The sequence below is a fragment of the Haliotis rufescens genome, unplaced genomic scaffold (genome assembly GCF_023055435.1).
Source record: "Haliotis rufescens isolate VD_foot unplaced genomic scaffold, xgHalRufe1.0.p SCAF_117, whole genome shotgun sequence".
Classification (NCBI taxonomy): domain Eukaryota; kingdom Metazoa; phylum Mollusca; class Gastropoda; order Lepetellida; family Haliotidae; genus Haliotis; species Haliotis rufescens.
The window spans coordinates 20,897-34,155 of record NW_025963799.1 but is presented as its reverse complement, the minus strand read 5'-3'; the positions used below and the strand labels follow the sequence as shown (position 1 = coordinate 34,155).

At 43.9% G+C, this 13,259-nt stretch overlaps 1 protein-coding gene across 1 annotated transcript; it reads left to right on the top strand.

The window, feature by feature from the left end:
- The first annotated feature begins 1,011 nt into the window (after positions 1-1,011).
- Positions 1,012-13,030, top strand: LOC124120007. Its single transcript, XM_048393201.1, has 2 exons — positions 1,012-1,635; positions 12,684-13,030. The coding sequence occupies exons 1-2, from the start codon at positions 1,446-1,448 to the stop codon at positions 13,004-13,006; spliced, it is 513 nt and encodes a 170-aa protein (XP_048249158.1). The 5' UTR covers positions 1,012-1,445; the 3' UTR covers positions 13,007-13,030.
- Positions 13,031-13,259: the final 229 nt, after the last annotated feature.

Genomic DNA, 13,259 nt, shown 5'->3' with positions numbered 1-13,259 from the left:
GATGAGGAAAGACGAACTTATCGCTATATATAATCTAATTTTAGCCAGCCCACTGTGTTGAGGTTCCCATTGCCTGCTCTATATGACAGGACAAGGTCACGTGATGGTATTTGTTTCTTAATGTCATACATGCTTAAATAAACAGAGATAACTTGAAAGTGACCTCATGCATTTCAATTTGAAATGCCGGTGTGTTGACTGTTTGTTTGTTTGTTTGTTTGTTGTTTAACGCCGCACTCAGCAATCTTCCAGCTATATGACGGCGGTCTGTAAATAATCGAATCTAGAGCAGACAATCCAGTAATTGATATCATAAGCATCGATCCACGCAATTGGGATACGGTGACATGCATCAACCAAGTCAGCAAGCCCGACCACCCGATCCCGTTAGTCGCCTCTTACGGCAAGCATGGGTTGCTGGAGACCTGTGCTACCCCGGATCTTCATGGGTCGTGTTGACTGTTATTCTGGGGGTGGTCAGTGATTACTACTGACGGCGATGGATAACCTTTACACTCAGACAGTAATCGGGAACAGGATATCGTAGAGGATTTAATTGTCAACACAGCAGCTCACATCCCGCCTTATGTTGTCGTCCGTCTAACTTCTTAATTGGCACTAGACACGCACTACAACTGGTTTAACACTAGACACGCACTACAACTGGTTTAACACTAGACACGCACTAGAACTTGTTTGTACCGTATCAGGAGATAGTTCTGTGGTGAATGCGTTCGCTCGTCTGCACGGATATCAAGGCCGTAGTTAACTTTTTTTGACAAGGGGGGGGGGGGCAAATATTTGTACAAGTATTACTTGTCCCCAACTTGTATTTTCATGATTCAAATATAACTGTTTTCTATAAAGCTGTTGTGCTTAGTGCAAAATCAAGCAAGAGTCAGAAAACTGGTTTAAAAACAGTAAACGTGATACACGCTCTCTCGCATCGCTATCGCAGGCAGCCGAGTGGTCGCGTGAACGGTTCAATACAAGCTGAGCTGAGCGCTCTCCGCACGAGCCAAACAGCCTCTGTTCCCTGTCTCCGTTCATCATCGTCCGCCAATAGCCGAGCTCGTGACGACGACCGGTCGACAGACTCACTCTAACGCTGTATGGAGGGGAGTTCTGCTGACCAATCGAGGAACGTGACCACGTCCTCAACAACGATGTCGCGTCATTACCTACCACAGCCGACGATGGATCTTGTGTTACTGACGCCGGACGCGAGACAGGCTTTATGTGTTGGGCAGGTTTTCCCAGTGGAGATTCACCGCTGCTTGGGATGACGAACTGCTGGAGTTTCTAACAGAACTGGATTATAACGGTGCCATGTGAATTGGATTATAGTGCCCTGTTGGAAGAGTGTAGGAGATTCCACGACCAGAGTGTTGTCACATATATGGAATATACACCTTTTTCTGTTGGATGTGACATCTGTGGTTTCCATGACAGCTCTGACAACACTTATCAGTCCCACAAGTAAACAGCAGCTCCTCGCTAGCGCGTCACGTGACCGGTGTTTATTTCGGGCCGTGAGACAACACATCCTGTGTCGTCATACAGTGGAGCTATTCACCAGTCTGACGTCATCCGACGGGCTGAGGGCGAGCTGTAGGCGCTACTGCTGTTTGAAGTGTAGGTAAAACAGTTTCTAATTTTTACATGCATGAACACTTATAATTATGATTAACGATTATCGCTGATTAGAATTGATCATTCATTGTGAATTAGAATATGCATACATATATGCATGCATGTTTGTGTGTGTGTTGTGTGTGTGTATTATTATTATTTTTATTATTATTATTATTATTTGAGGTTTCCACGATATACTTCTTTCTACCGGAAGAGGGGCCGGTCAATTTGTGTATGAACGCAAATGACGTTCATACGTTTTTCGCGAGACTGTATTGTTGAGATGACGTAAACACTGCACTGACGCCGACTTCCACATTCCTAGGGAAAACTCTTGGAATTCGTGTCTAGACTGACAGTTACAGTCTACAGCAATCTATGAATTGACCTTAGCCTCTGTTTGTCACCTCTTTATAATCACCTGCCAATGATCAGCCAAGTGATCTATGATGACCACACATGTAACCGCCAAAGTTTATAAACAATTTCGGAAATCTCTTCCGTCACGTTTATCGTGTCGGTCATTTTGACGTCTTGTACTTGATGTAAATGTATTACGACGCGCTGTCATTGTGAAGAACTTACTGAGATAGTTCTTAAACACACCTTTCTCACCAAAAGATGATATTAATTGAATACATGTCTTGTAAACTAACTACCACAGATGTTCCTGTAAAGCAAGTTGAGCATACATATGCTCATGTCACCTCCCTTTTGGGGAACTGTTTTATTCGCAATACAGCTGGTTGTTGTATGGCTCTCAGTGTAAACATGAAGTCAAACGTACATATCCACCGCTACATCCCTCGAGGTAAAACATGAAGTCACACGTACAGATCCAACGCTACATCCCTCGAGGTAAAACATGAAGTCACACGTACAGATCCAACGCTACATCCCTCGAGGTAAAACATGAAGTCACACGTACAGATCCAACGCTCCATCCCTCGAGGTAAAACATGAAGTCACACGTACAGATCCAACGCTCCATCCCTCGAGGTAAAACATGAAGTCACATGTATAGATCCACCGCTGCATCCCTCGAGGTAAAACATGAAGTCAAACGTATAGATCCACCGCTGCATCCCTCGAGGTAAAACATGAAGTCACATGTATAGATCCAACGCTACATCCCTCGCGGTAAAACATGAAGTCACACGTACAGATCCAACGCTACATCCCTCGAGGTAAAACATGAAGTCACACGTATAGATCCAACGCTCCATACCTCGAGGTAAAACATGAAGTCACATGTATAGATCCAACGCTACATCCCTCGAGGTAAAACATGAAGTCACACGTACAGATCCAACGCTCCATCCCTCGAGGTAAAACATGAAGTCACATGTATAGATCCACCGCTGCATCCCTCGAGGTAAAACATGAAGTCAAACGTATAGATCCACCGCTGCATCCCTCGAGGTAAAACATGAAGTCACATGTATAGATCCAACGCTACATCCCTCGCGGTAAAACATGAAGTCACACGTACAGATCCAACGCTACATCCCTCGAGGTAAAACATGAAGTCACACGTATAGATCCAACGCTCCATACCTCGAGGTAAAACATGAAGTCACATGTATAGATCCAACGCTACATCCCTCGAGGTAAAACATGAAGTCACACGTATAGATCCAACGCTACATCCCTTTGAGGTAAAACATGAAGTCACACGTATAGATCCACCGCTCCATACCTCGAGGTAAAACATGAAGTCACACGTATAGATCCAACGCTCCATACCTCGAGGTAAAACATGAAGTCACACGTATAGACCCAACGCTCCATACCTCGAAGTAAAACATGAAGTCACACGTATAGATCCAACGCTCCATACCTCGAGGTAAAACATGAAGTCACACGTATAGACCCAACGCTCCATACCTCGAAGTAAAACATGAAGTCACACGTATAGATCCAACGCTCCATACCTCGAGGTAAAACATGAAGTCACACGTATAGATCCACCGCTCCATACCTCGCGGTAAAACATGAAGTCACACGTATAGACCCAACGCTCCATACCTCGAGGTAAAACATGAAGTCACACGTATAGATCCAACGCTCCATACCTCGAGGTAAAACATGAAGTCACACGTATAGATCCACCGCTACATCCCTCGCGGTAAAACATGAAGTCACACGTATAGACCCAACGCTCCATACCTCGAGGTAAAACATGAAGTCACACGTATAGATCCAACGCTCCATACCTCGAGGTAAAACATGAAGTCACACGTATAGATCCAACGCTCCATACCTCGAGGTAAAACATGAAGTCACACGTATAGATCCAACGCTCCATACCTCGAGGTAAAACATGAAGTCACACGTATAGACCCAACGCTCCATACCTCGAGGTAAAACATGAAGTCACACGTATAGACCCAACGCTCCATACCTCGAGGTAAAACATGAAGTCACACGTATAGATCCAACGCTCCATACCTCGAGGTAAAACATGAAGTCACACGTATAGACCCAACGCTCCATACCTCGAGGTAAAACATGAAGTCACACGTACAGATCCAACGCTCCATACCTCGAGGTAAAACATGAAGTCACACGTACAGATCCAACGCTCCATACCTCGAGGTAAAACATGAAGTCACACGTATAGACCCAACGCTCCATACCTCGAGGTAAAACATGAAGTCACACGTACAGATCCACCGCTACATCCCCGAGGTAAAACATGAAGTCACAAGTATAGATCCAACGCTCCATACCTCGAGGTAAAACATGAAGTCACACGTATAGACCCAACGCTCCATACCTCGAGGTAAAACATGAAGTCACACGTACAGATCCACCGCTCCATACCTCGGGGTAAAACATGAAGTCACACGTATAGATCAAACGCTGCATCCCTCGGGGTAAAACACAGTGATATAAAAGTTAATAAGAATTGACTTTCACTCTCTGTGAGGTCATTGGAGTATGCACCTCCAAAGGGTGAGGGCCAAACATTGTATGAACATCGTCGCAAGCTCCATTGTTCATACAGTCGCAAGCTCCGACGTCCATACAATCGTACAGTCGCAAGCTCCATTGTCCATACAGTCGCAAGCTCCAACGTTCATACAGTCATACAGTCGCAAGCTCCATTGTTCATACAGTCGCAAGCTCCATTGTTCATACAGTCGCAAGCTCCGACGTCCATACAATCGTACAGTCGCAAGCTCCATTGTCCATACAGTCGCAAGCTCCAACGTTCATACAGTCATACAGTCGCAAGCTCCATTGTTCATACAGTCGCAAGCTCCATTGTTCATACAGTCGCAAGCTCCATTGTCCATACAGTCGCAAGCTCCAACGTTCATACAGTCATACAGTCGCAAGCTCCATTGTTCATACAGTCGCAAGCTCCATTGTTCATACAGTCGCAAGCTCCGATGTCCATACAGTCGCAAGCTCTAACGTTCATACAGTCATACAGTCGCAAGCTCCATTGTTCATACAGCGTGGCCCTCACTCTATAAAGGTTCATACTCCAATTGTGTTTGTATGTGTTTGTGTATTTGTTGGTGTGTGTGTGTGTGTGTGTGTGTGTCCACAACATGTCCATTCCCAGAATATTATTGTTCACACAGTGAATGGACAGGTGTGCTTTAGTCCAATCGCCAATGAGACATCCTTCAACACCTTCTATGTATATATATTGGTGTAGTCGTGATGAAGCTATCGTGTCTTCTGTAGTGACAATGACAACGTTCATAGTCGCATAAATTTCTCACATCAATGCTATAGGCACTTTGACATTTCATAGTACGCTAATGCGATTGGTAAAATCAATAACGCATCCATAATGTCATGTATCTGTACGTAGTGGTTGAGAGCAGCGTGAAAAAAGTATGTCTGACATTTACTTGGCGTAAGTCTGAATCGCAATTACTTCCAAAAATGCTTCTAGGCCATGGTCCAATTATTCAGATAAATTTAATGCTATTTATACAACTCTAACAAGGCGACAAGACGGTTCCAGCTCTCATCGAAGGGGTCGTGACTGGAGTTGGGAGGGGGCGTGGCGGGAGTTTTTTGGGGTCAAGAGTTTGCACATACCATAGCATGTTCGACATGTTTTATTCGACAAAGTGTTCTTACCAGTTGAAAGATGCGGTGGGGTGTATTGGTGATGGGGACCTCTGGAGAGGCTCTCCGACACAGTAAGCCGCCACCCACCCATCCAGCCACAAGCACAAAGCCGCCAACCCAACCCCCATCCCTACCCCTACCCCAACCCCCACCCCCACCCTTAACCCCAACACCTCCGCTACTCACATATACCGGGTCCGACAGTGAAAAGTTATCGTAGTTTTGACATTGTCAAGATAACCTGCCTTGAAATAGGCATTGGCGTACCGGCAGAACAGTATGTGTTATTAATGGGAATGGAGGAACGTTACAGTCGATACAGCCTCGACGTAGCAAAAATTGTGTGTTTTAATAACAAACAAACCAAATATAGAACCATGAAGGGTTTGTTATTCTGGTTAACTTGCAGGGCAACTGTGGTTGTGACAGACGAGGATCAATGAAGCCGCGTCGAGTTTAATGTAGTTTATTCAATGCTCCACTGAAATATAGTTTTGTTTAGTACACGACACCGGGGTGTTCTGAATGTTTAGTACTCGACACCGGTGTGTTCTGAATGTTTAGTAAACGACACCGGTGTGTTCTTAATGTTTGTACTCGACACCGGTGTGTTTTGAATGCTTTGTACTCAACACTGGTGTGTCCCGAATGTTCGACGCCGGTGTGTTCCGAATGTTTAGTACTCGACACCGGTGTATTCCAAATGTTTGTACTCGACACCGGTGTGGTTCCGAATATTTTAGTTATGGACACCGGTTTGTTTCGAATGTTTCAAACAACTCCTTCGTTAAACCTCTATTTTAATTATTTTGGGGAAAATCTTTCAAATATATATTTTGTTTAACTGCTTGATGAGGCTGTGCCAGGCGCCGCTTTTACGATTTGAAGAGTTGCGGTCCTTTATGTACCAGGATCCGCTGGTCAAAGATTCAAATCCAAGAAGTTCCCTGCTTATGATCCGTGGTTTGTAAGCACCCGTTTGTAAGTTCCCTGCTTATGATCCGTGGTTTGTAAGCACCCGTTTGTAAGTTCCCTGCTTATGATCTGTGGTTTGTAAGCACCCGTTTGTAAGTTCCCTGCTTATGATCCGTGGTTTGTAAGCACCCGTTTGTAAGTTCCCTGCTTATGATCCGTGGTTTGTAAGCACCCGTTTGTAAGTTCCCTGCTTATGATCCGTGGTTTGTAAGCACCCGTTTGTGAGTTTCCTGCTTATGATCCGTGGTTTGTAAGCACACGTTTGTGAGTTTCCTGCTTATGATCCGTGGTTTGTAAGCACACGTTTGTAAGTTCCCTGCTTATGATCCGTGGTTTGTGAGCACACGTTTGTAAGTTTCCTAAAAGTGGTAACCATGTACAGGATGTGTCATTCGGGTCGGCCTCCCACATGAACCTCACAACAACTCCCGTGCAAAAGAAAGTATATATTTAGAACCTGGTTTGACCATAAGATAACAAGCGTCATCAAAAACGTTACTAGGCTGAAGACAAAACACTGCAGACTTAAGGTACAAAACACTGCAAACTTCAGGTACAAAACACTGCAGACTTAAGGTACAAAACACTGCCAACCTATTTTCAAAACACTGCAGACTTAAGGTACAAAACACTGCCAATCTAAGGTACAAAACACTGCCAACCTAAGGTACAAAACACTGCAAACTTCAGGTACAAAACACTGCAAACTTCAGTTACAAAACACTGCCAACCTAAGGTACAAAACACTGCAAACTTCAGGTACAAAACACTGCAGACTTAAGGTACAAAACACTGCCAACCTAAGGTACAAAACACTGCAAACTTCAGGTACAAAACACTGCAAACTTCAGGTACAAAACACTGCCAACCTAAGGTACAAAACACTGCCAACCTAAGGTACAAAACACTGCAAACTTCAGGTACAAAACACTGCAGACTTCAGGTACAAAACACTGCTAACCTAAGGTACAAAACACTGCAGACTTAAGGTACAAAACACTGCCAACCTAAGGTACAAAACACTGCAGACTTCAGGTACAAAACACTGGCAACCTAAGGTACAAAACACTGCAGACTTAAGGTACAAAACACTGCCAACCTAAGGTACAAAACACTGCAGACTTCAGGTACAAAACACTGCAAACTTCAGGTACAAAACACTGCCAACCTAAGGTACAAAACACTGCCAACCTAAGGTACAAAACACTGCAGACTTCAGTTACAAAACACTGCCAACCTAAGGTACAAAACACTGCAGACTTAAGGTACAAAACACTGCCAACCTAAGGTACAAAACACTGCAGACTTCAGGTACAAAACACTGCCAACCTAAGGTACAAAACACTGCAGACTTCAGGTACAAAACACTGCAAACTTCAGGTACAAAACACTGCAGACTTCAGGTACAAAACACTGCAAACTTCAGGTACAAAACACTGCAGACTTCAGGTACAAAACACTGCAAACTTCAGGTACAAAACACTGCAAACTTCAGGTACAAAACACTGCCAACCTAAGGTACAAAACACTGCCAACCTAAGGTACAAAACACTGCAAACTTCAGGTACAAAACACTGCCAACCTAAGGTACAAAACACTGCAGACTTAAGGTACAAAACACTGCCAACCTAAGGTACAAAACACTGCAGACTTCAGGTACAAAACACTGCCAACCTAAGGTACAAAACACTGCCAACCTAAGGTACAAAACACTGCCAACCTAAGGTACAAAACACTGCCAACCTAAGGTACAAAACACTGCAGACTTCAGGTACAAAACACTGCAAACTTCAGGTACAAAACACTGCAGACTTCAGGTACAAAACACTGCAAACTTCAGGTACAAAACACTGCAGACTTCAGGTACAAAACACTGCAAACTTCAGGTACAAAACACTGCAAACTTCAGGTACAAAACACTGCAAACTTCAGTTACAAAACACTGCAAACTTCAGGTACAAAACACTGCCAACCTAAGGTACAAAACACTGCCAACCTAAGGTACAAAACACTGCAGACTTCAGGTACAAAACACTGCCAACCTAAGGTACAAAACACTGCAGACTTAAGGTACAAAACACTGCCAACCTAAGGTACAAAACACTGCAGACTTCAGGTACAAAACACTGGCAACCTAAGGTACAAAACACTGCAGACTTAAGGTACAAAACACTGCCAACCTAAGGTACAAAACACTGCAGACTTCAGGTACAAAACACTGCAAACTTCAGGTACAAAACACTGCCAACCTAAGGTACAAAACACTGCCAACCTAAGGTACAAAACACTGCAGACTTCAGGTACAAAACACTGCTAACCTAAGGTACAAAACACTGCAGACTTAAGGTACAAAACACTGCCAACCTAAGGTACAAAACACTGCCAACCTAAGGTACAAAACACTGCCAACCTAAGGTACAAAACACTGCAAACTTCAGGTACAAAACACAACTATGTATCAAACTCGTCGCCGTCCATTTCTTGTTTGTTTCATTAGCGGCCACAAAAAAATATGCGCGTATACTTTCTATCCGGTGTAAATCGGGAAAAAAAGGCGAAAACCCTTCTCGCCCGCCTTCTTTGACAATTTCTCAACACATCTACCCAACACTACTGATCAAAATTACGTACCTGACATTAAAGGAAACAAGAAAACAATGTTATTATGGTACAATGGTAAACATTGATTGAATAAAACCGTTTCCGCCCCCCTCCCCCCCCCCCCCAGGAGATAAGGGAAAATAGTAATACTAAATTATTAAATGTAACCTAAACTATAAGAAATATCAATTCTCAGGTACTTTAATAAATGAAGCTTCAGGTTTAATAATTTAATGGTTGTCATGGCAACGGTGTTATTTCTCTTATTATAGTAGTATGTAGTGCGTGTACCGTGAATTAAATATATTTCTATGTCAACGAGAGCAATCAATTATTACAAAAGCTTCCATTATCATCACTACTCGTTAAATGTGGACTGAAATCACTCACCTGAAAATATGCTGATGTTTCGACAGAATCACAATTATTTGTATTGTCGACTTCCAAATTAAAACATTAAGTTTACCCAGAAATCTATACGCAAACGAAGTCAGTGTGAAACCAACAAATAACAAAGAAATGCCATACACTGTATTATAAAATCAACTAGGTTTACAAATCAATATAAATTACTGTGCAACAACTACAATAGCAGTAAAGTACAATGGCGGCATAAAATACAGCAATAGAGGTAATGTCAAAACACTGGCATAAAACAATCAACACATACACACACACACATACATATTGTAAAGTTAAGCGTCATATTCTCACTGGCGTTATAGAATTTCAGGGAAAGTGATTTTTATTCAAGTTGACAGCTGTTGTTAAACGCCGCACTCTGAAATATTCCAGCTACTAGTATATGATGGCGGTCTGTAAATGATCGAGTCTGGACCAGACAATCCAAGGATTAAGTATGATGATCATCGATCCACGCAATTGGGATACGACGGCATGCATCAACCAAGTCAGCGAGCCTGACCACCCGATCCCGTTATTCGCCTCTTACGACAAGCATAATCGCTTTTTACGGCAAGCATGGGTTGCTGAAGACCTATTCCACCCCGGGATCTTCACGGGTCCAGTTAACCGAATCCGGTCAACGTCTATGCACAATAATAAGTAATGTATCGCACGGAAGAGTCTTTTGCTCCATCAGATTAAAGTAATGTTGAATCCCTCTTGACCAGGTGTCATGACCAGGTGTCATAGCCTGGTGTCAGCCTGGTGTCCGCCTGGTGTCCGCCTGGTGTCATAGCCTGGTGTCATAGCCTAATGTCATAACCAGGTGTCATAGCCTGGTGTCAGCCAGGTGTCATATCCTGGTGTCATGATCAGGTGTCATAGCCTGGTGTCCGCCTGGTGTCATGATCAGGTGTCATGGCCAGGTGTCATGACCAGGTGTCATAGCCTGGTGTCAGCCTGGTGTCATGACCAGGTGTCATAGCCAGGTGTCATGGCCAGGTGTCATAGCCTGGTGTCAGCCTGGTGTCCGCCTGGTTTCATGACCAGGTGTCATAGCCTGATGTCATGACCAGGTGTCATAGCCTGGTGTCAGCCTGGTGTCCGCCTGGTGTCATGACCAGGTGTCATAGCCTGGTGTCATGACCAGGTGTCATAGCCTGGTGTCAGCCTGGTGTCATAGCCTGGTGTCATGACCAGGTGTCATAGCCTCGTGTCATGACCAGGTGTCATAGCCTGGTGTCATGACCAGGTGTCATAGCCTGGTGTCAGCCTGGTGTCATGACCAGGTGTCATAGCCTGGTGTCATGACCTGGCCTCCGGCATCTAACCGACTTTTGTTATTTGTTTTTTCTTTATCTCCTTTGAGGACTGGAACAATGAAATTAAAAAAATTGCTTGAATGAACAAATGGTATCTACGTGGTTGGTTCAAATTATGCCAAGCCGATTTTCATTCTCCAGGCTAACTGAACTCCGGAAAATGTTCGCTCGTCATGCCAAAGACCCGGGCTCGATTCCCCACATGTGTGAAGCCCATCATTGGTGTCCCCGGCCGTGATATTGCTGGCATATTGCTAAAAGCGGCGTAAAACAATACTCACTCATCCACTCACTTACTGAATTCCCGATGATCCGGACAATACAGTACAGACGTCTAAGTTTGTTTTAAACATATTTTATTGACATATATGGTCAACGGGATTGGGCAAAAGTTATCCAACTTAGGTGGCCCCTTACCTAAGTTAGTAAATGTCAGGATAAACGAAGTCTTGGTACGCAGTTACGCCACTTTGTATAGAGTGAATGAATAGGGTTTTACGCCGCCAGAGGAGATGATATCTCGGCTTTGACAGAAATGTTTATATGTAACCCGGTACACAGACGTTGGTCGGAGTTTGCATCTTCGTGCACTGGTTTGTCTGGACCAGGCTCGACTACTTACAGACTGCTGTGAAATAACTTACTGAGGCAGAAACGCCACTCACTCTCTGACTCCTGTTGCTTTCAACATCGGCGTCGTTCGTTGTGGCCGCATTGGAAGTGTGAGTTGCATATGGCCGGTACTGTACGTCCCGTCATTCACCAGAGGCCCACACTGTGTGTTAACAAAGTATCTATTTGTCAGGATCAATGGCCTCGTTTTTCGCGTTATCATGAATTATAGCTTTTAGTAACATTAGACCTAAGATGCTATCCATCACATAGTATGTATCACTATATCGCACAGAAATAACTCGTTATCGACATTGATAATCCTACAGACAGACCCGCTGAATATTGACGGCCTGTGCCAAGCTCATCTGAGGCAATTAGTCACGGGCGGTCGAAGCGATAGACCGGGTTCGATTCCCAGATGGATACAGTGTTAAAGCTCCCCCTTATATATGCCTGGCATTTAAGAAATTTTGTATAATTGGGATAACACTTTCTTACAAACATACAGATTCTATTACTTTTTGGGTTGAGTCCCACCCGGGATTCGAGCCCACACTGCCTCACTCTGGCTCAACGGATGCGACTCAACCCCCAAAAGTACTAGAATCAATACTTTACAAAGACAGTATTCCAAATATAACATTTGTTACATTGTACCACTTTCTAAAATTGCCGGACAGAATAAAGTACACACATCCATTTTCGATGGAGCTTTTTGATAACGTTTTTAATTCTATGGAAATAAAAATTTGTAAGTCCATACTTTTGTTAGCCCAGGTGTATATTCAGATTGCTCTGTCCTCTACAATTATCTCATATACTGCAACTACATAGCATTCGGTTATATAAAACTTGCCATTTTTCGTCCCTTCAACTTGAAGGTTACGACAATCTGTGAGTGAGTTAAAGTGTTTACGTGGCATCAGCCATCAGCCATCTTTTCAACCCGACGAAACGGGTAAGGGACGTTCGTCTTTATTTGTTTCATGTTCAAGAAAACTTAATGTTAAAATATCAAAATCATTTTTTCAGACTTGATTTTACCCCCCAACAACCTGACTGTGCTCTCAGCGACAAAAACCCGTGCCTCACTCTACTGGATCGTACCACCTGACACCCCCTGCATCCTCCGATTTGAACTCACCTACGATCTAGTCGACTCTCCCTTTGGGAGATACAGTGTGACACGCGGTATCCATGGTGACCGACGTCAGGTGGCGCTCGTGGGGTTGATTCCGTGTCAGCGGTACCGTGTCTTCATGGTGTCTATAGGGACGACGGGTACGACCAGCAACTTCAGCAACGAGGTTGAGTTTACCACAACAGCGGGTGAGTTTCGACTTTCCGTCTTGTAGGTCATTGCATGTCATTCAATCATATTCAACCAGCTGGCTTTCGGCTGGTGACGTTCACTTTTTCGCCATCTTATAATCTTCCCTTTCAGAGCGCGGTAGTTTGAAGTTTGGTGAAAACTGACCACCATATATTGTGGAAATATTGAAGCGAGCGTAAAGCCTGGGATTTCTACTAAAAATATGTTTTCTTCATGTATGGGAGGTTGGCAGCCAATGTACATTTAAATTACATTTCGTAACACACAATGGAGGC